Below are 25,917 nucleotides of genomic sequence, written 5' to 3'. Positions count from 1 at the left end.
TTCAATTAATTCCTTTTTTAAAAATATTTTACAAAGTCTTATTTTCACTCTGTGCTATTTTAAACTGAGTATAAACTTTCATGTTTAACCTTGAACCTTGTAGTCTGACATGTCTTAGCGCTGGCTCCACTTACTTAAAATGTTAAAAATAATAATAATAAAAAGCTGTTTTTTTTTAAAAAAAAAAACAGCTGAACACTTCAGAAAGTCGACTTGTGATGTGCTGATTTTTGTCATAACTTTTAATTGCTTGTTTTGGGCAAATATTGAGTTGATGAGCTTTAACAGCAGTCACATGTCAACACATTTCCATTTAAAGATTTACAATTTACATTCAATTAATTTTTTTTTCCCTTTTGAATATTCATCTTAATTGTATTTTATATCTGCTGGCAAAGACCCTCACAGATAAGTGCATGTAACTCCTGCAAAGCTTAATATATGTGTATCCTCATAATTCTTTCCACTTCTGGGACCTAATTTTAGGTGATGTGTTTCAGTGAGGTGTCTCATCTATGTGTCAGTGTTGCCAGTGTGGGCAGCTCGGTTATTGTCAACGCTGGATGGAGGTGAGGGAGGTTAGTGAATGTTGGAGCAGGATTGCATGAGAGTCTCTGGGCTCCAAATGGAATATTTCTCTGAGCAACAGGGGGGCTAAAAATAGCTGACAGAGCACCATGGGCAATTACATGTACCAAAAAACACTGGTCTCTGATGTCAAGAACTCATTTCAGCAGTGAATGTGGCCTTGTGACACCAATGAAAGTTTTATAACTGCATCAAAATGTGGAATACATAATCCCCCGGTCCTCATCTTTCTCTCTCATGTCTGCTCGGGTCAGGTTCAACATGACAGGACGAGGCAAAATCTTCAGTGAAGATTGACGGTTCAAAGGCTGAGAATATCATAAGTAGTCACTCATGTTTCTTTATGTGTGTCAGCTCAAAGCGGTGGTCAAAATGTGGTCGTCACGTCGCTGATGCCAGAGTTAATTACCACTGGAACATTTTCAGTTAAAAATCGTGACTACAGGATCTTCTTTCTGTGTGTGGAAGCTCATCATCAATGCAAATGCAATGAGAGTTGCATATTTGATCTTTATTAGAACCCCTGTTGTGATTAAATTGACCACTTGAGGGCAGCAAACCAGCTGTAAACGCGGACCTGTTAGGATGTCACCTAATGAAGTTGATATTGCATAAAATTAACAGTTGCTCACTCCAAGTGGCCACTTTATTAGGTAATCCTGTACAGTCTAATCAAGTATAAATTTGCGCACTTCTTTCATGTTTAGTATATGATGTTTATAGTATTCTTTGATGTTTTTTAGTATTTAGTGTGTTAGTAATTTTATCTATATTAGAGCATATTATAGTGTATTCTTAATATTGTATATTATGTAGATATTGTATAGATGCATATCTTACTCTTACAGAATATGCAATGGTTTATTTTTTCAACCGAGATATGTTTTTTCTTTTCTAGATATGTGCAATGCACAGGAGCACTCAGTTGCTGTGTTTGGAAAATTACCATAGAGATGTCTGTCTTCCCAAATGGCGCCATACGAAGGTCATCAGAAAGACATTGGACTATTACGTCGAACAGAAGCTAAATGTTGGTCGGAATGAAAATCACAGTATTTCTGACAATATTTTTTTATGTCTAATCACATTAAATTTCCAATGTGTGGACATTTGCAGATGCTGGGTTTTGTTCTCTATAATCCACATCAATATGATGTTAGAATAAGATTTTGGTTACTAAACAACACAAATATAAATGTCATCTGTCACCAGATTCTATGTTAAATTGATGATTGCATCAGATGTTTTCCTAATACTGAATTTAGGTCACAACCTTACCAAATATCTTATGATGTTGGTGGCCTTAAGAAATGATGTTTTTTCCAAAATTCAGTCAGGAAAGATACTGTAATACTTAAAATCTAAAATTTCATCCTAAACTGAGATAATATAGAATTTCTTCTGAATTTCTTTTCGGAAGTTCTTTAGGTTGAATGAGTTTTACCTGAAACATTTACTTTTCATGGACCCAAACTGGGCGTCCACAGTTTTGCGCTACAATGCATCCTTTAGTGTCATTAAAATTTTGAGCAGACTTTGTCAGCCACACTTGCTGTGTAAGTTCAGGGTAAAAAAAAAAACATATGTTGATTAGTGGAGTCAAAAGTGTTGGACAAAATATGTTGTATATGATCAAATGACAGCATGACATGACAATTATTTCTGAATCCATTCCAGATAAATAAAGCTAATATCTACAGTGTGTATTTTGAAAAAGCACGTTTGACACTAATTACAGTTTTCACTTTCTTTGACACATCAGACACATTTTCACATATTTTTTTTCTCCATTCCTCCTACATGTTTGCTCACACTCAGTCAAGTTGGACAGAGTTTGAAACTAGCTGCCAGGCACCAAAACAGCACAAAGATAAAGACGAGGTCGTGAAGAAATGTCAAACATCCAGCAAGCTACTGACCAAAAGTTTTTGCAAGAATTGGTGGATACCAAACCAAGAGAGTGGATATTGAACTTCTGTTTTTTGTTGTTTGATCCACATCTTATAGATGTGTATATGAGCAAACTCTTGGCTAGTATTAAAACAACATAAGGCTCTTTCATGTCAAGGATAAGTCACTACGAACACATAATGGAGATCTTCTGGCCTCTAGTGGCCATTGCCACTAAAATAAAAAGACGAGTCCTGTTTCCAACCAGGTCTCACTCCCAGGCTCAGACTGATGCACAGAGGTGCCTCTAGCGTCAGTATGAGATGCACTGGGTTTTGATGTCAGAGCAACTGCTATAGCATAAGAGAAAGTTAACATAGGGTGATTGGGTCAAACAAACTCCAGAACTTCAGGGGGTTTTGAGGTTTTTTTTAGGTTGTGGGAAAGAGCCCCGTATCACTTCCAGCTCGTCAAATGCCTCTGCTCTCGGTGCGTCAGTATCTGGCATAGCAAATCAACCTTTTGCAGCAAAATGAAATGCATCAGGCAACGTTGTGTTTTCAAACTTTAAGCAACTGACATAGTATATAGAGCGAGGACAAGTGGGTGGTTGGGAGATGAGTTGGATGGATCAAACAAACTTGGGACTTTCACAGGGGAGACTGCTATTTGTTTCCCATGATGTCCCTGTCCCAACATACTTAATTTAGGTTTTTTCTTAACATAATCACGCACTTTTGTTGCCAAAAGTTATGTAGGTCAACCTAAAAACTAAATTCTTAACCCATGTTCTAAGTTTATTTTGAGCTGTGCAATTTTTGTGACAACGGAAGGTTATTTTAATAAATAAATGTTGCAAACTGATGTAAAAGGGTGCTCACTCCATCATATTTTAAAGGTATAGGACCACTGTCTAAGCATTGATATATGATGAGTTGGGAGTGAGAATGTGTTGGGCCATCGGCTCTGCGCTGATAATTTTTTTCAAATAGCCCAATTGATGAATATATATATATATTTAGAGTGTAGGAGGCATTTTTTCAGCTGATTAAGAAAAAAAAAATCAACATTCAGACTAAACTTTATAATGGCAAGTTTAGATGTTGCAATTGTAAGATATGGGCCAATCTTAGCCCTTTGAAACCTGTAGCAACATCGCTTTTCTTGTGTTGCTTCTTGATGCCTTTCACAAGTATTTAATCATTACTTTTTGTTGCCAAAACGTGAGGAAGTCAACCTAAAAACAACGTTTTTAATCCAATGTTCTCAGTTTATTTTGAAATGTGCATTCTCTGTGAAAGCAGAGTTTTATTTTTGAAAAGATACAATGCATGTTAAGGAAATGTAACAGTACATGGTCTCCGAGCTTTCAAAACCGATCTTGATCGTAGTACCAGCGTGCAGGCGCGAAACGAATGCGGGATATGCGTGGGACATGTCATGACTTTGTTTTTTTTTTTCGTTTCGCATTTTCGTTTTTCCGAGCGGTCATGAAACGCACCATGAATGGGCGGCGGCGTACACGCGCTGTCTTGTTGTGATCACGTGACACAGCGGAGACGTGCGCGGGCAGCACCGCTCTGAACTACCGGTTTTAACTAAAGTACCGTAAATAATGTACAGCAAACCAAGCAGCAAGAGGCCGAAACAAACCCGCACTTCTCCAAAACAAACCGTGTAAGTTGAGTAATGCTGTTGCCTGTTGCTAATGTTAGCTAAATGATGTTAAATTTATTATGTGCGAATATCGCTCGGTGAACAAGAATGCTAAGGCAGGCTAGCTAGCTTCATGCTAGACAGGGGTCAGCAAACTTTTTGATTTTTGACCAAAAATGTTTTAAAAAAACCTGTCTGGGGCCACAAAACAAGCCTTATAGTTAACAGCCTATTGAGTCTAAATAAGTCTATCAACATTATTTGTCTAAGTAAGTATTTATTAATATGTTTTACAACTATTTGGTTACTCTACAGTGGGCTATTCATGATTATTTGGCAATTAACTTTCTAGAGTTGGCAGTTAAAGCAAACAGATCATTTTACACACTGTTAAATTTTACTCTGAGACTTTTGGATTTGTAGTACAAAACTAGCCTAGCAAGGGAAACTCAAGACAAGCCACCATCATTAAGGTTTGGCAAAAATTAGAAGAAAAAGCACCAGGACATAGACCTTTGACACACATTTTAGTTAAGTTTAATTTAATTATTTAGTGGGTTTTCTAAAAGTGGAAAATGTAAGCATTTATTTAGACCTAGAACAGGAAATAAATAAATTAAAACATGAAAAAAAAAAATAATTTCCATGACTTCTTTTTGTGTGTGTGAGAGCCACTGGAAGCCACTAGAGAGGGGATTAAAGAGCCACATGTGGCTCCAGAGCCACAGGTTGCCTTCCCCTGTGCTAGGAATAGACCCACTCCTCCTTATTTCTGCGCAGAATTTGTGTTCACTATTTCTTTGCACATTTTTTTTTTATATCTTTAATGCTACAATAGAAATAGCATGGAGGTCATGGAGGGGCTTCGCAGGTGAGGCTGAGAAAATGTATCTATAGCATAAAAGTGACTTTGACATTAATTTCCACAGCTATTTCTCAACTGCTATTTTTTTTTCTTTTTTTAAATCTGTATTATGGCAGTGGACAGAGCAAGGAGAAGGCACCAGGCTGCAGCACTGACCATCACCCCGAGGCTCCACAGGTGAGGGCAGACTGGCTGAGGACATGTCTATAGGGGAAGAGTGACTCTGGGATTAATTTCCACAGCTATGAGTGAACTTTTCGTGTTCAGTGTTGTCACTTGGCACTTAATTATCTGGCTTACCCTGTAGACGCTTGAGGGTCATTTCTGTGTCAACTCAACCAGAGCTTGGCAGCTCAAACTTTTGACTTTGATAGTTTATAATTTTGATGATTTTAAAGAACTGGAGTCAGGGCACAGTCCCCGGGTGCCATACTGTGGCTGTTTGTGGTAATTTGGTTCTTAAGCCACTAAGGAGAGGCACAATTGAATGTGAGAGGGTGATAAATCAATCAAATCAACAATCTGCCCCCCCTCACTTCGGAAATGATGGCCACGCCCCTGCCAGCGTGCTAGTCAAAATACTGATATATTTATCTGCTTATTTGTTGTCTGTGGCGTGCTCTTTGCTCCTGTCTGCTGTTGTTTTGTGGATGTTTGTGCGGTCTGTAGACTGTTGAAAATTAATTGCTTTTGGGAGTAAATAATGCTGTTTAAACTGAATTTAATTTAAATAGATAATGTAGATCACTATCGATATTTATATAAAACAATAATTATATATTTTTGTAATCTTTTAATAGTGTAGGAGACATTTTTCAACTCATAAAGGAACAGCTTATCATTAATGTTTTTATGTTTCTAAAAAATCAACATTTATAGTCTTCACAAAACATTGATGATGCATGTACGATCTAGATAATATAGATCACTATTAATATTTATATAAATCAACCATTATATACTAAAAAACAGCACATTTGCTGTGCTGTTGCTTTTAAGCAATAAGTAAGCCAAAAATTACAGTCTCAGTCATCTCCCACATGTCTAAATATGTCTAAATCCACACTCATCTTTAATTAAAGTAAAAAAATAAAAGAGAGAGAGACAAAAGGTAAAAGACAACACTTTAAAAACAGCAAACAACTCTTTTCATTTGTGTAATATTATCAGTCTCAATCTGCCTGCTTACAACCTGCTGTAATGGAGAAGATGAGAACAGATATGAAAACATGGAAACTCCGAGGTAAAGGCTTAGCTAATGGAAAAGTAACCTTGAGCATGAAATGGGCTGTGACGGTCCTGTCAGCCTCATTGCTCCTGGCAAATCTATGGAGCCTGACATCATAAGCATTTCATATGTGGGGCGTCTGTTATCTGTCTTCCTGGAAGTTGTGAAGTTGTCATAACCAGCATGACAGCTGGTGTATCATAAAACATCAGTAAACATAGTTTTTGCTTGATGCACCTGCAGCCGTGTGTTTTTTCACACGACACATGAAAATGTCTGAATACGTCACCCAAGAAAAGATTAATTTGCTGTTTTTCCTGAGTAAACTGACAGATTGATTCTTTTCTCCTCTGGACTTCCTTCATCACTCTTCACTGTTTTCCTCATTAGCATGTCTGTATTCCCCTCAAATGCACTTTCCACTTCCTTCGCCAACAAGTATTTTCCCCCTGTGACTACTCTGCGTGCAGCACTCATTCTGGACTCACGAGAGCAGAGAAACAGGAACTAGTTGTGGTCCCTGCAGTGATTTAAACTGAATCATGTCAAAGCAAACACAAGCTTTTACAAATGAATCATGGAAGGAATGGGTTAAGGATCTGTCATTGTGCTGAGATGGGAGAATTCATCATCCAGAGCTACGTCATATTTTGAGCAGGCAGGAAGATCTGGAGATAAAACTGCTACCAGCACTTTCTGGAGTCGACACTGAAAGTTTTTATTGCGGTGAGCTTTGCAGCCAACATGCTGCCTTTCCTCACAAGGAGCGAGTCAACTCTTCTGGACCCCAGACTCTACTACCTCCTCCTAAATCTCTGCTTTTGTGCAACAGCTTGGCCACATGGTGAGTAAAAAGCATTTCTTTAAGTATTTCCAAAAGGTTGTTCTCACTGTATACAATATTAGAAGGACTAAATATCAAACTGCCTCTTCTCTGTGAAAATGTTGCTAACTTTTAATAAGAAATACGCCCGGTGACTTACTTGCTGACTAACTGTGGAGTTATTTCATGGGGATGAGTCACTTCTGCAGCTGAGATTCGTCTCGGTTCATGCTAAAACCCCCATGTGCCTTGCTGAAATTCCAAATATATGTATTATTTCAACAGCAGTTTGTAGAGAGATGCAATCATAAGGGTTTTTTTTATGTTGTCTTACTTTTCTATCATACTGGAGAGCATTCAGGTTGGCTCGTCTACACAGTGGCTTTTGCGGACCACTGCTGGATGTTTACCTTTTGCCATTCCTTGCACTCTTTTTATAGATTTTTTCAACTGAGGATCTAAACTTCATGATATATAACTGTGAGTTTAGCTGTTTCAATTATGAGATGTGGGCTATTGGTGTGTTTTGAAACATGGAGTGACATCACATTTCTTGTGCTGCTTTCAGATGCCTTTCACAAGTATTTAAACCTTTGAACTCGTAGCAAATTGACTCAGTTTCTTTCAAAAACAAGGGAGGAAAAAGGAAATGAGATACTTGGTGAGAAGTGTTCTCAAATTGCAAGAAATTAGTAGATTTAGGATTTTATTTTTTTTAAGATGGGAAAAATGTTAAGGGAAAACGGAAAACTTTTCTTTGTTTTTTATGTGTGTGTGTTTCTGTTTGTTTGTTTTTATTTGTTTTCTAGCTCTTTTTTTTCTCTAATTTTCTGGGTCATGTCTTCTTTTGTTGCCCATTGCCCTCTTCCCTTGTTTTTGAAAGAAATCAAGTGTCAAATCCAGCAGACAGTCAGGTGTTAAATAGTTTAAAGATGAAATGTTGGCAGATTAAATAGTCAAGTGAACTGTTTCAGAATTTTATGGCATTTGGCAAAACTTAAAGGGCCTTTGCAGATTCAGAGTGTATGAGTTGTCTGGACATGGTAACGTAAGGTGAGGTAAGGTAAGGTAATGTAAGGTAAAAATTTTGTGTCTCTGAGGGGCAATTTGAGACACACGCAGTAGTCATAAATACAACAAAACAGACAAATTCATCACACAGTTCCAGATGCACATGCAGCCAGACCGGCTTACAACAACGAAGCAGAGAAGCTGGGATTACAACACAGAGAGTTAGCATGCTCCATTTTCTGCTCAGGATGCGACAGCACGTTCTCATTTCAAAGTCGTCAAATATCACCATTTTGAAAGTGCTTTCGGCCTAAGACCCCAATGCTAAAAGCTACCTTTCCCATTCGCATTATACATCGCTTGATGGTGTCAGCTGAGAAAGCAGCAAACCATTAGTGTTATACGCTGCCGGATGTTCCCTGTCATGACTGCATGATATGCCGCTGGACATGTTGGAAGCTAAAACTCCATTTTATAGCAATTAGTGATTTTGTAATTGGAAGCAGCTCACAAAGAAAACCCCAAAAATGATCTGCTACTGACCAAAAATCCAAAACGTGTTCAATAAAAAGGACAGTTTTTGATTTGTAATACTTTTCAAATACTTTAAAAACTGAAACAAGTGTGGAAGGCCTAAAGGCTTCAAAAGGCAAGGACTTTTCATCTTTTCTCAGCAATCAAATCAGAAAGCTTTGAAATGTTATGTTCCCTATTTCTCAAGCTGAGATTTTTGCTGCCCCCCTTTTTTTTTTTTTTCTTCTTTTTCTAGATGTTGAGAAAATCAAAAAACATTTAAGTAAAGAAAAAACACATAAACTTTCCTGGTATAGCTCTTATACAGCCCTAATTATTACCAATTAATGCAGATATTGAACATTTTAGTCAAGGCTCAATGCCTGAGAGGCCTTTACATTTCATCTAGTGCAGAAATCCATAACTATTGAGGGGTGGAATTAAACCTGTGATGACGATAACTGGCTTCAGCCCCTTGTGAGCTTCATCCTGAATCCACGTTTTTTCTAATGTGTTCTGTGTTTATTCAAAACGGGGTTTTGGAAAACAGCGGGCATCTTCAGTAAGGTTTCAATACATATTTCAACCAATCAGCTACTCAACATGGTGCATTATTGTTGGCTCAGAGTTGGCTCGTTATACCTTGGGAGCAGTGGTGGAATGTAACTAAGTACATTTACCAAAGTACTTTACTTAAGTAGGAATTTCTGGTACTTATTATTTACTTGAGGCTAATCTTTTTATGGCACTTTATACTTCTACTCCATTACATTCTAGAGGTAAATATTGTGTTTCTACTGCCTTTGTCTGAGAGCTTTTGTTACCAGTTACTTAACAGATTAAGGTTTTTGGATTAAAATAAACAATAGAAGAGTTTATAAAATATGATGTTTTGTCATAAATTAAACTAACCAAGATTGATTAAGAATTAATTGGCATTTTTTTCGTGATCAACATTAGTTCTTTTTAAATTGATTAGAATAATTTTGAGTTTTGGGTGTGTTTTTTTAAATATATTTTTCTGTATTGTTTTCTTTTACTTTTAATACTGTAAGTAAAACGTTTTTTATTTAAATAAATATCCAGTCCATCTTGAGCTTGAGCATCATCTGCCATTGAATGAAAACAGTTTCCACAGCTGTGAAATTCTGATCTGTATCATCAGATAACAGAAAAAAAGGCTAAAGAGAAATTTTTCATACCTTTGCCTTGAGCCATAAAACAGTCGTATCACAAGTCGGAGGTTTCAGTAGGTGCATATTGACTTTGATGCTGCTGTCTTTTGTTTTGACTCCGCACCTCTGACAGAAGACAACTGCCCGAGCTCTGAGTGGAACGTCATGTGTCGTCCATGCTGCGAGTACCACCTGATCCAGTGTCGCTGTCCTTCAAAAGGGTCGAAGGTCGGCTACACCGTTCCCTGCTGCCGCAACGCTCTGGATCAGTGTGACCCCTGTATCATTCACCCAGGTACATTCACACTTTTGCTTCTTTTAGATAATTGCTTTCAAAAGCTATCACTCACTGGTCAGTAATTGCTGAATTGCGCTGGTTTTGTGTTGGTCAGTGACTAAAAGTTGCAGATTGACTTAAAGTTAGTTAGATAATTGCTTTTGTGTAACTTTTAAAATTTCATTGCTTTATTTCATTACCAGGCTGCAGTCTGTTTGAGAACTGTAAAACCTGCCACAATGGAACATGGAAAGCCAATGACGACTTCTTCATCAATGGAAAGTATTGTACAGAGTGTCGCCAAGGCTGGAGCGGAGGGGACTGTAAAAGTGAGTAAAACATCTTTAATGCCATGTTGCTGTGGGGCCTTAACTTGCTACAGAATTGGTCTAATGTTCTTGCTGACATGCAAAAATGGGTCACACAGTGCATACATTTAAAAAATAAAAATAAAACGACATCAGTATTACAATAATGAAAAAGTACTGATGTGTTCTTATATACTATATAACTTTTTGGCTGAAGGCTTTGTTTTTATTTTGAATTAAATTACATTAGATTGATGGATGGATTACCGAACGGGCAACCAGGCACAAGCACAGGGGCCCAAAGTGTTAGGGCCCCCCTGACATGTACCAACTAGGAAGAGACTCAGATTGACTGCAGAGAGAGACACAAAGATCACAAGGACACAAGGGAACTGAAAAGAAAATGGGCAAAACAACCACAAAAAGTTACAAAATAACAACAAAGAAACATAAAATAAATTTAAAAAATGCACAGTTACATCAAAGAGACAAAGTGACAAGAAAGAGACATAAAACAACTACAAGGAGACACAAAATGATTTTAAAAAATTACTAAATTATCTCAAAGAGACATAAAAGTATCTTAAAGGAACACATGACAAAGAGACACAAAACAACTACAAGAAACATAAAATAACAACAAACTCCATAACAATCGACAAATACTGAAAACTACTTCAAAGAGACACACTTTCAAAATCACCTCAAAGAGACACAAAATTACCTTAAAGGGATACATAACAACTGGAAAGAGACACAAAACAACCACAAAAAGACATAAAATAACTACAAAGACAAACAAAGTGATCAAAAATACACAAAAATCCCTTTAAAGAGACAATATTTCCTCAATAAGACACAAAATTGCCTCAAAGAGACACAAAATAATACGTTAAAGGGACAAAGAAACAAAAAAACTCAAAAAGACACAAACCATATGTAGATGCATAATGACTACAAAAAAGATGCAAAACCACTACAAAATCAGTGTGTCTTGGTCCTATGTAGGAGAGGTGGTGGGGCCCTTTGCACATCTGTATCCAGGGTCCCACAGTCTCGTAATCCGCCATGATGAGCACAAATACAGAAGTGAATATAGTGTTATCTGGCTTGTCAACATTTGAAATCAGGTCCTAAGGTAAATGCAACCACTGTGTCGGTATACAATGATTGACAGGGCTCTCGAAACTGACATGTGACAGCTCAAGATGACTTTATGTTTGGAAAAGCTGTAAAACTCTAGTTTATATTTGCATTTGTAAACATTGTTAGGAATGTTAAGTAAGTTAAGGACACATAATTCATCAACCCACTATGATTATGAGGAAATACACCATTATTTTTGTTATATAGGATTTGGGACTGTGATAATAATCATTACCGTGGTCCGCAGTGTTCAGATTGCCTCACCCAAATATGCAATACACCAGAAGGACACTTGGTGGCGACAACGCTGTTTTGTTTGGTTTCAGCCACTACAACGACAGTCAACTGCTATAATCTAGTTTACAATTAGTGAAATATTAAATTATTAATGAGAAATGAGAACATAATTATCTGCATTGTGCTACAGCTGCTGCTTTACCCAAATAATTCCAGTCACATGCGTACTGGTAAAATCCCACAGTAGCATTGTGCTATTAATAGAGCGAAGCAAACAAGTTAACCTGCTTGCCACTCCTGCTATTGACTCCCATGATACTTTTCCATTGTTTATTTTTTCATGGCTCGGGGGAAATTACTGCTTGGATGCCTTTCTGTCATGTTCTATCAGTTTAACATACACAAAGGAAGGCATGGCACCATTGTTTAACTGCTGTTGTCAACCAACCTGTTTAGAGTCTGTGAATGTTTGCGAGGCCAAGCAGTCAAATTAAATACGCTGCATGATTTTAATAATACGCCTCTAAGGGGTGTGGACAAAAAGGATTGTGAATTCAAAATCTTTTACAATTGAATGCCAGCTCAAACCCTAATTTCAACCCACACCCTGGTCCCTATAGCAACAAGGACTGACAGAAATAAACATGTAGAATTTCCAACTTCTTATTTTGCTTCTTTTTTTAAAGCTCATGAACACAAATGCCAGCAATGGTGATTGTATTCATGGTTGTTGAAGTGGCTGGTTGGATTTTTTATTTTTATCTGTACTCTTACACAACGTGCCACATTTCCAAAGAAGCCCTGAGGAGAAAAAAAAGTGGTGATCCATTTTCTAAGTCTGATCTAAATTATTTTTCTTTTTCTTATTTTTTTATTTATATATTTTTTTTTTATTTTCATTTGTGAAAATAGGTTAAAAATGTTTTTGGAAGGTTATTTATTTGTTAATTTATTTTTGGGTCAATTTTTTTAAGTGTTTGTTGTTGTAACATTAATTTCAGCCACAAGGGGCTGAAGTGCACCACTACCCCATGGGCTTTCCGCCAGATATAATTTTATATAGAGATGAAACAAAAACAGAATTACTTTTAAAGATTATCCTGTAAGAACGTCTTATTTTCACCTGCTTTAAAATCAAAAACATGGGTGAAAATACTATTTAGATCCGACTTAGAAAATTGAGCATCAGAAAAATAATTTAAAAAAATGTTCACAGTTAAAATGTTCAGTGGTACTGTGATAAACACACATTTAATGAGATCTCTTGTGGGTAGCATGTGGAGGCGTTATTCAGCGGGCTCAGGGTCACATCGCTCTGGAGAGTTACCCAACAAACGCTCGATGTGAATGGACAGTGCAAGTGGAGAGAGACAGAAGCATCGAGCTCAGGTGGGTCACTATTTTTAAGGCTTTCACGTGCATGGAACAAACATGGAAATAAACAGTGTCTGAAACTGAAATGATCCTTTTCTGTAAAGGCACCACAAATCATTATTAACATGAGTTCTGGTATTAAATTGCGAGAAAAGCAATCTAGGGATTTTACTGCCTTTGTTAGAATTGCTAAGAGCCAATTAGGCTCATGAAAATGTTAACCAAAGTTTAGATGCCACTTCTTTCACATGGTGTCAGATTTCAGAGCAATAAAAAAAAAATCTCCACGGCATATCATTTGAGATGTATACACAATGTCTCACAAAATTCAGCTAACAAATTTAGCTGACTTAATGTTATAAGCATAAAGGCATAAAATGACCATTGACAGGTTTTATTCAGTTAAGTTAACTCACAATGCAGTTGATTTTTTTTTAAAGAAGCCAAGATAAAAAATCTGTTTTGTTTTTGTCCCATTTGATACTCCTTCACCTCAGTCTGCACTTGGCCTTACAGTACACCAGCTAAAGTTGAAGCAAACTGATGTAAAATGGTTTGCACCCTTGAATTTCAGCTTTTCAAGAGTTCGTTTTGGTACATGTAGCCAAAATTTAACAGCCCCATCTCACAGGAAAATTGCACACTGACAAAAAATAAAATAGAAGAGGCTCTTCAGATGCAAAAGGAGAAATTATTATAATTAAGTATTTTAGTCATAGGACCATCATCAGCACAAGCAGAGTGGATAGACAGCCCTGCTTGAGCCCACATAAATGGACTTAGAAGACTGGTGTCAAATCTTTTGAATTGGGTGGAAACATCATTCAAGCTTTAATCCTTTTTGATTATGCTGCAGGTTTTCACTTCTCAGTCTGGAGTCTGATCACAGCTGTCGTTATGACTACGTCGAGGTGCGAGACGGCGATGAACTGAGCTCCCCTGTGATTGGCCGGTTCTGTGGGGATCGGTTACCCCCTCCGATAAAAAGCTCTGGGAACGTTTTGCACATCCTGTTCACCTCAGATGGCTACCACAACTTTGATGGCTTTGTTCTTACTTTTCAAGAAAGTTCAGGCAGGTACAATCACTGTAAAATATGTAAATGCTACTTACACATGAGACAAAATAACACTGGCTGGTTTAATGCAATCTAATGCAGCAACCTCAAAATAAGAACTTCTTTTTAAAACCTCAAGGTGTGTTTTGCCATGGAAGAATTGTTGCACTATATTGCTTTAATATGTGTGGTGCTATTTTGTCCACATGCTCAGCTGATGCATTATATCAGGTGGTCTCCTTGGTGGAATCCAAATAAAAAAAATAAAAATGTAGGTATTAGGATGCTTTCATCATAAAGACAGATGATACTCTGCTCCCCTTCAGTGCGTGCAGCACCTCTTTGATCGCACGCACCATTTTTGCTCCAGGACCTTCTGTTTTCATTCTGCTCTGTGTGCTCAGTCTCCTATACAGGGCAGCCATGTGAGACGGACAGTCAGCGGCACAGATTAATCACACTCATCTTTCTCCATTTGCCCTCTTTGAAGCAAATTATGCATCTAACTTGCATCCCATTTATCCAGTCTTTACCCTCCGGGACATTAACTCCTGCTAGCTAACCTGAACATATCATAGAGGTACTGTGGCAATGGTGTTAGAGCACCCCCTTAGCAATATTTCTGTATCGATTACTTAAATAAGTCAAAAAGGTTATTTTATTTTAGCATATAATTAATTCTGGTGTGTGGGAAACACTTACCAAACCTAAAAACATCCAAATACAAATCCGAAAAATCTTTAACTTTGGGGTCCTCCAGGGCTATTTCATAGAGCCATTGTTTTTTTCTTCTACGCATGTAAATGATTCAAATGCAGCTTGCTCATTTGATCTCTTTCTCTATGCAGATGATACTGAAATATTAGTTAAAAGTTCAGTCAAAAATATGTTGTTTATTGAGATTCAAAGTACTGAAACTGGCTCTCATTTAGGGAAAATGAGTGTCATCTTTTGTAGGAAATCAAATAAGACAATCTTTAGGATTTTGGACAACAGAAACTTGGTGGCTGGGGTTTAGTGCATGATGTACCACCTATTGGTACAGTAGTTCAGAACGTATGAAAATAAACCCTCATTACTTCCCCACACTTATGTATCCTCATACAACAGTTTATAGAATATCTTATGAAAATGCATATCATCGCCTCTTATGATATCTAAGGAATTAGTGGTGGCGGCATGTAATGTTGTTAATTAAAGGTATGTACTACATAAAGTTACATAGGCTAGGATTGTATGAGTAAAGTTAAATATCTTAAGTTTAGGAAAAGAAACATGGTTTAGTATTGTCATGGCCCATACTTAACATAAAGTTACGTACTGAATGAACAGCTAGGTGTAGAAATGTAAAGTTATGTAGGTTAAGTTTAGGAAAGGAAACATGGTTGGGCATTGTCATAATACATACGTATTTTAATGTTTGTAAATGAAGTAAAAGTTATGTAGGTTATGTTTAGGACAGAAAAATATGGGGACAATGTTCCCGTTGTTTCACACGAGACACAAACATCGGTTTCCAGGGAGAAAGTCCTGTGTTTGTTTGACCTGTTCACCACCCCCAACCAACCTCATAATGCAAACTGTTGGTCCTCATACTACCCTCTTCTTTAAATTCTGGTGCATTGCTTTTTGTAGGTTTACATATGAAAAGTGCATGAGAACAGTCTGTCTACTCACATCTCAACCTTTTTCAAAATCTCAGAAAATTATTGCTTTTCCAAATTTAATTTCATCATGAATTGTCATAATTATGCACCAAAAGGTAACTAACTTATGTTATCCCGCTTAAATGCTAAAACAATTTATACATACTACAGCAGTATTTTAGAACAGCAACTGCAACAACTGCAGAACAAGAAGATTTTTAAACTCAATGGACAGGTCTGTGCCTTTTATGTGAATTCAATGAATGGCAAAATTTAAACACATCAATCTTTACAGAGTTTGGCACTGCAGTAGAGCTTTGTCTCTCATTTATCAACAGAATATTTCTCCACAGTTTCAGGCACCAGGACTCCAGTGTGTGCACCCCCGGAGAAACTGGTGAATGGATATTTGCTGCCTGTATATGGACCAAAGGAGGAGCTTGTGTCTGTAAAATATCGGTGCCATCCACCTTTCACACTGATTGGCTCCCAGCAGAGGATCTGTCTGCCTAATAGCACATGGAGTGGCACAGTTCCTACGTGTGAAAAAGGTACTTTTTCCACCAGGTGGCTCCTGGTCTTTATTTCTATTATTTGTACAGTATAAAAGCCACATAATGCATTTTTTTGTCATAGTTTGTTCCTTTTTTTCTCTCAAGCACATGCTCATACAGGCCAAACAAGCAGAGTTCGGTGTCTCCCTCCACCCAAAATACTCAATGGCTACCACAGACCTGCTCCTGACGCAGCTGATGGTGCGGAGGTCATCGGGTTTTTCTGTAAAAATTCCTACATCCTGAGTGGAAACCACCAGAGTACCTGCCTTGCTAATGGATCCTGGAGTAGCAGGCCACCCAAGTGTGTGAGAGGTAGTTGCTTTCAAAAACGCATTAGGGTTGAGAACACACACACACACACACACACACACAAAGAAGTTGATTTTTTTTCCACAGCATTTCTATGTAAGGATGCTGCAAAATGTTTCCAACACACAGTAAGTCTAACTATTTGTTTATCTGACAGCCCAATTTATCTAAAAACGTACATACCCATGTGAGGGAAGTAACAATTTAGCAATAAGAGCACTATGATAAGTGTATCCTAAACTAGGTTATTTTTGTAGAGATGAAGCAGTAATGGTTTTGAATTTTTCTCTATAATGAATATGTTTATCTCTTGTATTTTTTTGCGCAGAATTGCTCCTACTTACTCTGAAAAACTAACCTTTCTGTGCACAGTTATTCATATCACTGGTTTATCGAATTTTTCAGGCTCAGAAAGTGATTCTCATAAACTAATTGTCACCTGTTTATATTTTTAACTAACTTACTAGTATTATTCATTGAATTGTAACACAGTTTTATATTTTACACACACACAGCAAATTATCCATATTATCATTTAAATATTTACCTACTAGTGCTAATTGTCTATCGTTGTATTTCTTTACATTTATACTTGTACACACTTAACATAATCAGCATATTATACATACTTTATTTTTAAAAATATTTACATACTAGTGCTAATTGTGTACTTTTACTATATTTTTATTTTCTGTTTAATATTTTTTCATACTTGTGCTGGCACTTATTTACTATAATTCTCTCTGCTGGCATAACAATTTACCCCTGATCCTAATTCTGCTGGATGTGCCCCTACAGCATGTCGAGAGCCCAAAGTGTCTGAACTTGTGCGACAAAGTGTTGTGAAGCCGCATCTGATATCAAGGTAAGATACTGTGTTTTGTTTATTTGCATGATTAAGTCAAGTTAAAGCTTCCACGTGTAGAATTTCTAGCCACGTGAGGAGCATTTTAGTCTAAGTTGTATTCTGATCCCTTAATTTTTCATCTAAAGAACTTTAATCAGGTCACCATTTTAGTTTGCACAATACTAAGGACATTCCCATCATCTTCTGCTGTACTCTTTGTTTACATCTAATTAGCAGTTATTAGAATCCTAATGCGCTAAACTAAGATGGTGAACATGGTAAACATTGAAATTGATCAGCATCAGCACATTGTCATTAAGAGCATATTAACATGCTGCAATTAGCCGAGCTCAAAGAACTGTGCTTAAGTGCAGCTGCACAGTCCGCTAGCATAGCTCACCCTTTATGTGATTACGGGATCTTACAAATTACTCAGGTGATGAAGGTTTGTGGAATAAATAAAAGACTCTGTGGGAGGTTGATCAGGTGGGTCACAATCTCAGACCAGCATAGCAAGAGGATGTCCAGGCCAAGATTTCTTCTATTGTGCACCTGTCATTTTGGCTAACCTCTGTCAAAAGATATCTGCATATTAGCCTTTGGACATGGGCTGCCCACTAGCCTAGAGCGGATGTCCTTGCTGCAGCGGCTGCGAATTCAATTCTGCCCTTGGCCCTTCACGCTATCGCTGTCATATTTAATAAAGGCCAAAAAGCCCCCCCCCCCCAAAAAAAAACTTTCTTTTAACAGATATCCGCATATAAATGCAAATAATTTTTAAAAATCTAATGCCAAATTGTTGTCAGAAGATGTAGCAGATGGGCCCAGAGATTGCATTTCAGCCGATGTGTTTAGTCTCTCCACACACTGTTTGTCAGTTGCTCAAACACGATTGGTCAATACTACTCGGACTACAACTGGACAACAGTTTGAAACCAGAATGCCTCTGATACCAAAATCTTGTCCTGTTGCCCACATTTCTGCATACAAATGCAGATATGTGTTTATATAGTTTAGATAAGCCATGCCCTTGTATATAATCATGCATATGCAAAATTAATCATGCAGCCATATAGCTGCATGTGGTAGTCATTTATATTCATAAATGCCTCTCTGAAACAGACCAGGTGACATACTGGTGCAGCCGAATTTATTTATAATGAATTATAGAGTCTCTGAACCCTATAAATGGGAAATATTTTTAAAGTTACTGTACACTCTGATTTTGTTAAATCACCCACAAAAGCCCCAGAATCCCAAAATTTATTCTGATTAATTTTTCATGGGCACTAAGAGGAAATAAGGCAGAGGTTCATTGTTGGCCTTCGCAGTAGTTCTTTGCACAAAAACAAATTAACACAAGGTCCAATTGTCGGAAATTATTTATGAAGCTTGCTCTTCTGCTGATGAAGGACACAAGATGTGTTTGAAAGCTCTGGAACAGTTAGTTTTTATTTTGTGCGAAGAATTTAGAAGTATCTTTAAGCATGCATTGCTAATTTAAAAACTTAAAATTGCAAACAAGGAGCTATTAAGACAAGCATTTGTCTTTTCCACAGAGAGAATTCAGACCAAAGAATCCGCCTCTCATCCAGGTACAACATGCACGATTTGTTGTCAGCGGGTTTTATTCCACTTACATTGAATAAAAAAATTAAAAAAGACGATGACGCTGATGTGGAGCTCCCTCATGGGTTTCATCCCGTCCACGCGACCATCGAGTACAGTTGTGCCTCCCCGCTCTACCGCAACACAGGAAGCTCCCGACGCACCTGTATGAAATCTGGCAGATGGAGTGGACGCCATGTTTCCTGCTCTCCAGGTGAGAGCAACTTATAGAGGGATATTGCTCTGCAAGATTTTATGACTCTTGACTTCATTTTCGACCTTGGACGTGGTAGTTTACAGTTATTATGTCAGTTAATTTTGCATTTGAAAGCTCAATAGACACCTACCAAGTAGGCATTGAGTTAGGATTATTTTGACAAATTTCTGATTCTTGTGCTACCTTTAACTTAAATACTAAAATTATCCATCATTCCTTAACCCTTTGAAACCTGGGCATATATAAAGAAATCCTTTATATATATATATATATATATATATATATATATATATATATATATATATATGTATGTATGTGTGTATATGTATATATGTATATATATATAGGCAATGAGCAACTAGCAATGAGCAAGAAGAAATGTATAATAAATAAAATAGAATAAAATTACCTGAAAAATAGCAAAACAAAAATTAAATAAAACAAAAACAGGGAAATGACCTGGAAAAATGCTTAAAAATATAATCCAATAAAACAATTTGAAATATTTGATCATGATTATTAGAAATGTAGTTCTTTAGAAAAGCTTTCAAAGAAATAATATTCTAAACCTACAAATGTTTTGCAGTAAACATGACATTTCATGCCAACGTTGTTGAAAGAAATTAAATCAGTTTGCTCAAGGCATGAAGAAAGTAATGTTGCTCCAGGTTTCAAAGTTTTAATTCCCATTTGTGGCTTTTGTTCAGCAAATATACATACACTCACCTGTGAGATGTATCTGGAAAATAGTTATTCTCTTTCTTGTAGAGACTTAAATGAAAGATTTATATCTCTCTAACATCTGTGTCAGAAATAGGAAGCCAGAACCAACAGCCAGCTAGCTTAGCTTAGCATAAAGACTGGACACAGGGGGAACAGCTAGCCTTACTTTGTCTGTCTCATCTAACTCTGGGCATGAAAACTAATAAGCTTATTTTCCAAAATGCATGGCCTTTAAATGTTTGTGAAGTTTTTTCCATGTAAAGAAAAAGGCAGAAGATTTGTTTTACCTTGAATGTATATGAAAGTTTTTAACCAATATATTGCACATCTTTTAACTAGCAATTTGTAATAAAATTACATTTTTTGACAGAGTCCCTTTCCTCTTTGATTCTTAACTTTCAACAGTTTGTGGCAAATTCAACACTTCCCATCCACGTGACCTCACAGACGCAACGTGGCCGTGGCATGCAGCCGTCTATATCCGCTCACCTCCTGATCACACTGCCAGCACCCCGAGGCCCCGTGGAGTGACCCTGTCTGTCCAGCAGGGGGCCTCAGAGGAGTCCTCATTCTGGTACCTTGCCTGCAGCGGGGCTCTGCTCAGCCAGCGTAGCGTCCTGGTGGCAGCTCAGTGTGTGGTAGACAAGGACAAGCAGCAGACCCTTCACCCAGCACATGTGAAGGTTGTCATAGGCGTACAATACCAGACACCCAAGGACCGTCTGAAAAGCCTGCATCACCTCAGGGTACAACACAGTCTGCTGCTCAGAAAACGTACTTTTGAATACAAATCCATCAGACGATTTATACTTCAGCTTTAATTAGATGAGTTAAATTAGATTAAAGTCTGAGATTTATTTCTTAGATATTATTGATGGCATATGAGTATGTTTTTTCAAGAGAATTGTATTTAAAAAGATACTTCACTTATTTTGAACCAGCTTTGTATCAAAACAATGTGGGTAGTATGTGTAGATGTGGTGGTGTACGGCCACCACCCAAACCACAACCGCTGACGCAAAGAGTAACCTGTAAAAATTAACTATGTATTTTAAATGTAAAAAGTTGGGTCCAGGCTGCTAGATTTAAGGTTTACAATTTAAGATAATTTTATTACGGTTCATCTTGTTTTATCAAATTTAGTCAAATTAAAAAGTTAAGGCAGCCCAGACACTTAACTTTTTGAAGTTCAAACAACTTGTTTATTTTTACAGTGTATAGACTTGCATTAACAGACTTACCCGCTCTTCTCTGTCTCTCAAACCCAGACTGAAATCCGACCAAACGGTAAAACTAGGCAGCACTGATCAAATACAAACTGAGATTATGTTACTGTAATTGCCTATTTCTCTCCTGAAATATTCTTAGAAGCATGTTTTAGTACCATGTTGTGCTGTAATAGTGAGAGTTTGTAAACAGGAAGTGGGTGCCATACTGTTTCCTGCACTGTGAAAATGGAGGCCTAAAAGACTTTGATCAAACGGCAAAACTAAGCAGCGTTGATTAAATATAAACCAAGAATTTAGTAGTGCATTGCATGTTGGTGTAGTGTTTCATTTAACTGCAATATACGATCTTTTCTTGCTGGCCGGGCGCTTCTGTTTCAAACATACAAGTTTGCATTGCGTCACCCACCAGTGGTAGTGTTTATTGGTCTGGTGCAGTGCAGTGCATTGTGGTAATTGTAGGTTTTCTCCTTTTTCAGAAAAAGCATCATTCTTCTCTGGTTATGTTGCAACAATTTCAAAAGTATTTGCATCTGTCTACTGCAGGGACATCCTAGTTTCATTAAAATGCCATTGAAATAATTCTTTAAATTCACAGAGTCCTAACTGCCATTTGAATTATTCATTTGAGAGGTGGTAAACTTTGGTTGTATGAACGTCAAAAACAAACACATTTACCCCAATTTAAACCAAGGCCCTTTTTTGGCCATGCAATTACCTAAACTTGGGTTATTATGGTCTTTTTATTCTCAGATCACACCGTGCATAAAATTTTCCCATGACTGTAAAATCTACCAAACAGCAGATGTAGTGATAAAGTATTAAGCGAGGAATCTTCATTAAATAAATATAATCTTCTGGATAGGTTTCTGTTTGTAAATGGAACAGGAAGAAATCCTCCGGCAGTTAAGTGTGCGCTTAAAGCTTTAGTGGGATACAACTTTATTTGATTTGGATTGAAAATTCTTGCACATCTTGACACGTAATATTTAACCTTGACAGATATTCCAAAAACATCAAAACTTGGCACATTCTTAGTGACATAAGGCCTTCTCAGGTATTCCAACTTTTTACTGTCTTTCCTTCTGTCCCAACAGGTTTCAGACATTTTAGTCCATGCAAGTTTTTACAGTGCACCGGACTCCAACGTGGCCGTGCTCAAGCTAAAGGACAAAGCCAAGATCAGTGAACGTGTGTTGCCTGTGTGCCTACCCAAAGTGCAAGGTGGAGAGGTGACAGCGCAGGAGGCTTACACTGCAAGGTGGATTTTACCAAACGGTCACAGGCACCTGAGCCGCTACAGTCCTTCGAGCCAGACAGGACTTGTTGAGCTGGCAGATCTTGCACAATGCGAGAGAGAATTTGCTCAAGGAGGAGCACATACCTCCGTGATCAGTGACAACACGTTGTGCGTCATAAGGAAGTCGTCCAGTACACAAAGCCCTTGTCCCAGCGTTATTCCAGGTATCACAGTCATGGCAGCTGTGTTTTCATCCACAAGTGGCGTTCTGTCGGGTCACGAGGAGACTCAGGGAGCCTCCAGCACGGGCTGGCAGCTTCTTGGTTTGGAGAGAGTCAGCTTTACGGAAGAAAAATGCCACCAACAGACTTACACAGTTCAGACACGAATAGCCAACTTACGGGACTGGATAGAGAAAAACATGAAGTAGATTTTATCAGCTTACAATTGGTAGAAGATGGAGATGGAGCAGACATTTGCTGTGATAATTTTGTAACTGCTATCTGTGTTAATATCATATAAGGCGAGAACTGTTTTCCTGGGACTCTGCTTGTGTCTCTCTTGTGTGCATGTTTTTGTTCTGTATTTGGGCTGCTTCCACTTCAAACAGCTCAACATTAGCTGGTTACACACCCACTAGCCCATGATCTTTGAATGTTACGTTTGTAAGATCTGTTCTTTTTAGAATAAAACTTTGAGGATAAAGGTTGTTCCTCCATCAGAGACTATTTTGAGTCTTTGTTGAAATTATCTACAAAAAAAATAGAAGAAAAATGTTCAGAAAACTATTTCTAATTATTTACATTATATAGATATATATATTTTTTAAAAACAAATCACGATTTTTTAAAATCATTTCTTCTTCATTTTTGTTTTTATTATTATTATTTGCTTATTTTCAGATACATTTCTTGTATTTTTTAAATAAGTTCTAGCCAATTTTTTGGCCATGTCTGTTAGAGTTTTTTCTTTAAGTTTTGTTGTTATACTGTGCTTATGTCCTAATTTTGGCTAGTTTCAGTTCTTGTCACTGTACTTTCTAACTTTTATTTAAAACTAAGTTGGTATTGCTACCATGCATATTATATCATATCATATTATATAATAAAAAGATGTCTAAAATTACATTAAACTTCTGCACTTCTAATCTTAGTGTCTTTGGGCAAGTTACTGGATCACTGCCAGCTCCAGGCCCCTGACCTCTGAATATCCCGGAGATAGGCATTCAGCAAGACGTATAAGTTATCATCTGCAAAATAGGGCACATGTGTGTGTAAAAATGCATAGTTTTCACTTCAGCTAAATTAATATTAGGATGTATAATTCAGTTCAAATTCACTTTCAATCCCAAGATTTGCATATTTAACATGCATTTTTCTATTCAAGAGCACAAACAAATAAGCACCATATAAAATGCAGTGATAGACCATTACCCCTAAATGCTTGCATTTCTAAGCTACGCTTGTGTGCATGTGCACGGCAGTACACCATGTACAATCAGCATATTCATCCGTCACGGTCAAAACTGTATGCACAAACCGTGCAGACACACAGGGGCGGCGCAGCCTGCACAGCACCTGTGTGTCTGCGACGTGCTTGCATGTGAGGCTGTACGTTCGTGAGTTTCCCCGCAGACTGTCCAACATGTGCTGTCATTGAGAAACACACTGAGAGGATTTGCTAAACTTAGCTCTTACTCCTGAGACGCAGACGCCCGCTGTGCTCTCCGCGGCTTTGTGCAGGACACCTTTTAAGCCCCGCCAATTAAACAGTGAGGAGCTCAGTAGTCGGTCTCTGCAACTTGAAAACTGATATGCAACATAGCAGCTGATGATTGTATCACTACTGTAAACTGAATAACAAATAAAGAAGTCAGGTCTAGAAAATGCATTAAATTGCAACTGTAAACACATTAGTGACTCCATTGTGCATGCAAACTAAGAGCCACATGAGTAAATGGTTGCAAAATTTACCAATGCATTTACTTTACCTTTAAAATTTTTAGGTTTTTAGTTGACATCGTGGGCTTGGGCCTTTGTTTTGCTCTTGCAGAGGTCTCTTACTGTATGATGTCACAATGTTAAAAATAGTCTGCTAATCTATTACTCTTTAACTGAGAGAACACCCCACCCACACCTGAGAGGAGGGTACTGACCTCTCATCTCAAATCCCCATCCCTCTGTCTGCACATGCACAGTGTGCACACTGATACACACTTTGTTTAGGTTGCAAGTGGGTGGAGCAAGGATTTCTATACCTTAGAGCACGAGAGGAGGAATTTGCTGCAACACCTGTATTATCTCTCTACAAAAACTCTTAATGCTACTTTAATTTTAGCCACACTTGAAAGAAATTAGCATTTACTCAGACCAGCAGTTTAACAAAGACTAGACTTCCACAGGTGAGTACTTTTTATTTAAATATTCTAGAGATGGATAATTATATTATCCTTTTTCTTTGTGTGTGCATCTAACTAGAAAACAAGTAGTTATAGGGAGTAAAAAATGCAGAGGAGAACAACTTTGGCCTGTGATTTTTCTTCAAGGTGACCCAAGCTTCATCCTCTGTAAAGCTCAGGGAGTGTCATTCAGCATCAACGTGCTGAGTGACACTTTTCGTACTTACAATGATTGCTAGGTTAGACTGAATAATATGCAGCTGCAAGGGAGGAGTTGTTACAATTTTGCTTGTGCTGTGACCCAATTCTAGCATACCTGAATGTAATGCTTGAAGCTGTTTTGGTAGTATTTCTACTCCTATTCCTGCTTGAATGGCTCATTGTAGGTCAACTATGGATACTGATAAAAAGCCTTTGAGTGAAACTAATCAGTGCACAAAGTTTTGAAATGACTTGGGTTGGTCTTAATCCACTTAAATTTCTAAAATGCTATGAAAAAGGTAAAAGAAAAAAACTGTTGGTAAATTTGCAGATTACTGACTTTACATCTCAGTACAGGACCGAGTCATCCGGTGCATTTTATGGAAGTGACAGTTTTCTTAAAGCAATGCAAAACAGCTGGCCTTGGGCCACATGTGCATCATTAGAGATACGGCGCTCTGTGAGATTCACTCCCACCACACTCCCCCAGCTCGAGACAAGGCTGCAAGAAGATGAAGTTCAAAAGAATAGCCTGCAGGGTTACACTGTAAATCCTGAGTAAAATTAACTAGATGGGTTGCACAACAGACAGCTTCTTATTTTTTTTATGCTTCTTGTTAGGGAACGTGACTGTAAACATAATCACATTGACACAGTATGAATTAAATAATGCATTTTGCACATTTAATTTGCGGCATAAAATGCAACACGCCAGTAAAGACAGGTTAAATTGAACCAAGCAGCAACATCAGAGGCTGAAAGATGCCAAAAAAAAAACAAAAACGCCAAAGTGCCAA

The 25,917-nt window shown here is 37.6% G+C and overlaps 1 protein-coding gene across 2 annotated transcripts; it reads left to right on the top strand.

Moving 5' to 3' along the window:
• Window positions 1-4,037: 4,037 nt before the first annotated feature.
• Window positions 4,038-23,159, top strand: LOC121944836 (inactive serine protease PAMR1-like). 2 transcript variants are annotated; one of them, XM_042488772.1, is made up of 12 exons: window positions 4,038-4,155; window positions 5,116-5,176; window positions 9,883-10,044; window positions 10,230-10,355; window positions 12,992-13,106; window positions 13,948-14,165; window positions 16,148-16,345; window positions 16,454-16,663; window positions 17,459-17,525; window positions 19,067-19,329; window positions 20,461-20,801; window positions 22,379-23,159. In XM_042488772.1, the coding sequence occupies exons 3-12, from the start codon at window positions 9,915-9,917 to the stop codon at window positions 22,949-22,951; spliced, it is 2,241 nt and encodes a 746-aa protein (XP_042344706.1). In that variant the 5' UTR covers window positions 4,038-4,155; window positions 5,116-5,176; window positions 9,883-9,914; the 3' UTR covers window positions 22,952-23,159. The 2 variants fall into 2 exon arrangements, with proteins under 2 accessions (XP_042344706.1, XP_042344696.1); XM_042488762.1 differs by lacking the exons at window positions 4,038-4,155; window positions 5,116-5,176 and adding an exon at window positions 6,805-7,071.
• The last annotated feature ends 2,758 nt before the right edge of the window (window positions 23,160-25,917 follow it).

This window comes from Plectropomus leopardus, chromosome 1 (genome assembly GCF_008729295.1).
Source record: "Plectropomus leopardus isolate mb chromosome 1, YSFRI_Pleo_2.0, whole genome shotgun sequence".
Lineage (NCBI taxonomy): Eukaryota > Metazoa > Chordata > Actinopteri > Perciformes > Serranidae > Plectropomus > Plectropomus leopardus.
Note: the sequence above shows the minus strand (reverse complement) of the source record. Positions and strands in the feature narration are given on the sequence as shown.

Excerpts from the sequence above, each read along its gene's own strand:
- LOC121944836 (XM_042488762.1), top strand. The coding sequence starts at position 6,972 with ATGCTGCCTTTCCTCACAAGGAGCGAGTCAACTCTTCTGGACCCCAGA. Across the intron at positions 10,356-12,991 it reads GAGCGGAGGGGACTGTAAAA|CATGTGGAGGCGTTATTCAG; the intron begins GTGAGTAAAACA and ends TCTTGTGGGTAG. Across the intron at positions 14,166-16,147 it reads TACTTTTCAAGAAAGTTCAG|TTTCAGGCACCAGGACTCCA; the intron begins GCAGGTACAATC and ends ATTTCTCCACAG.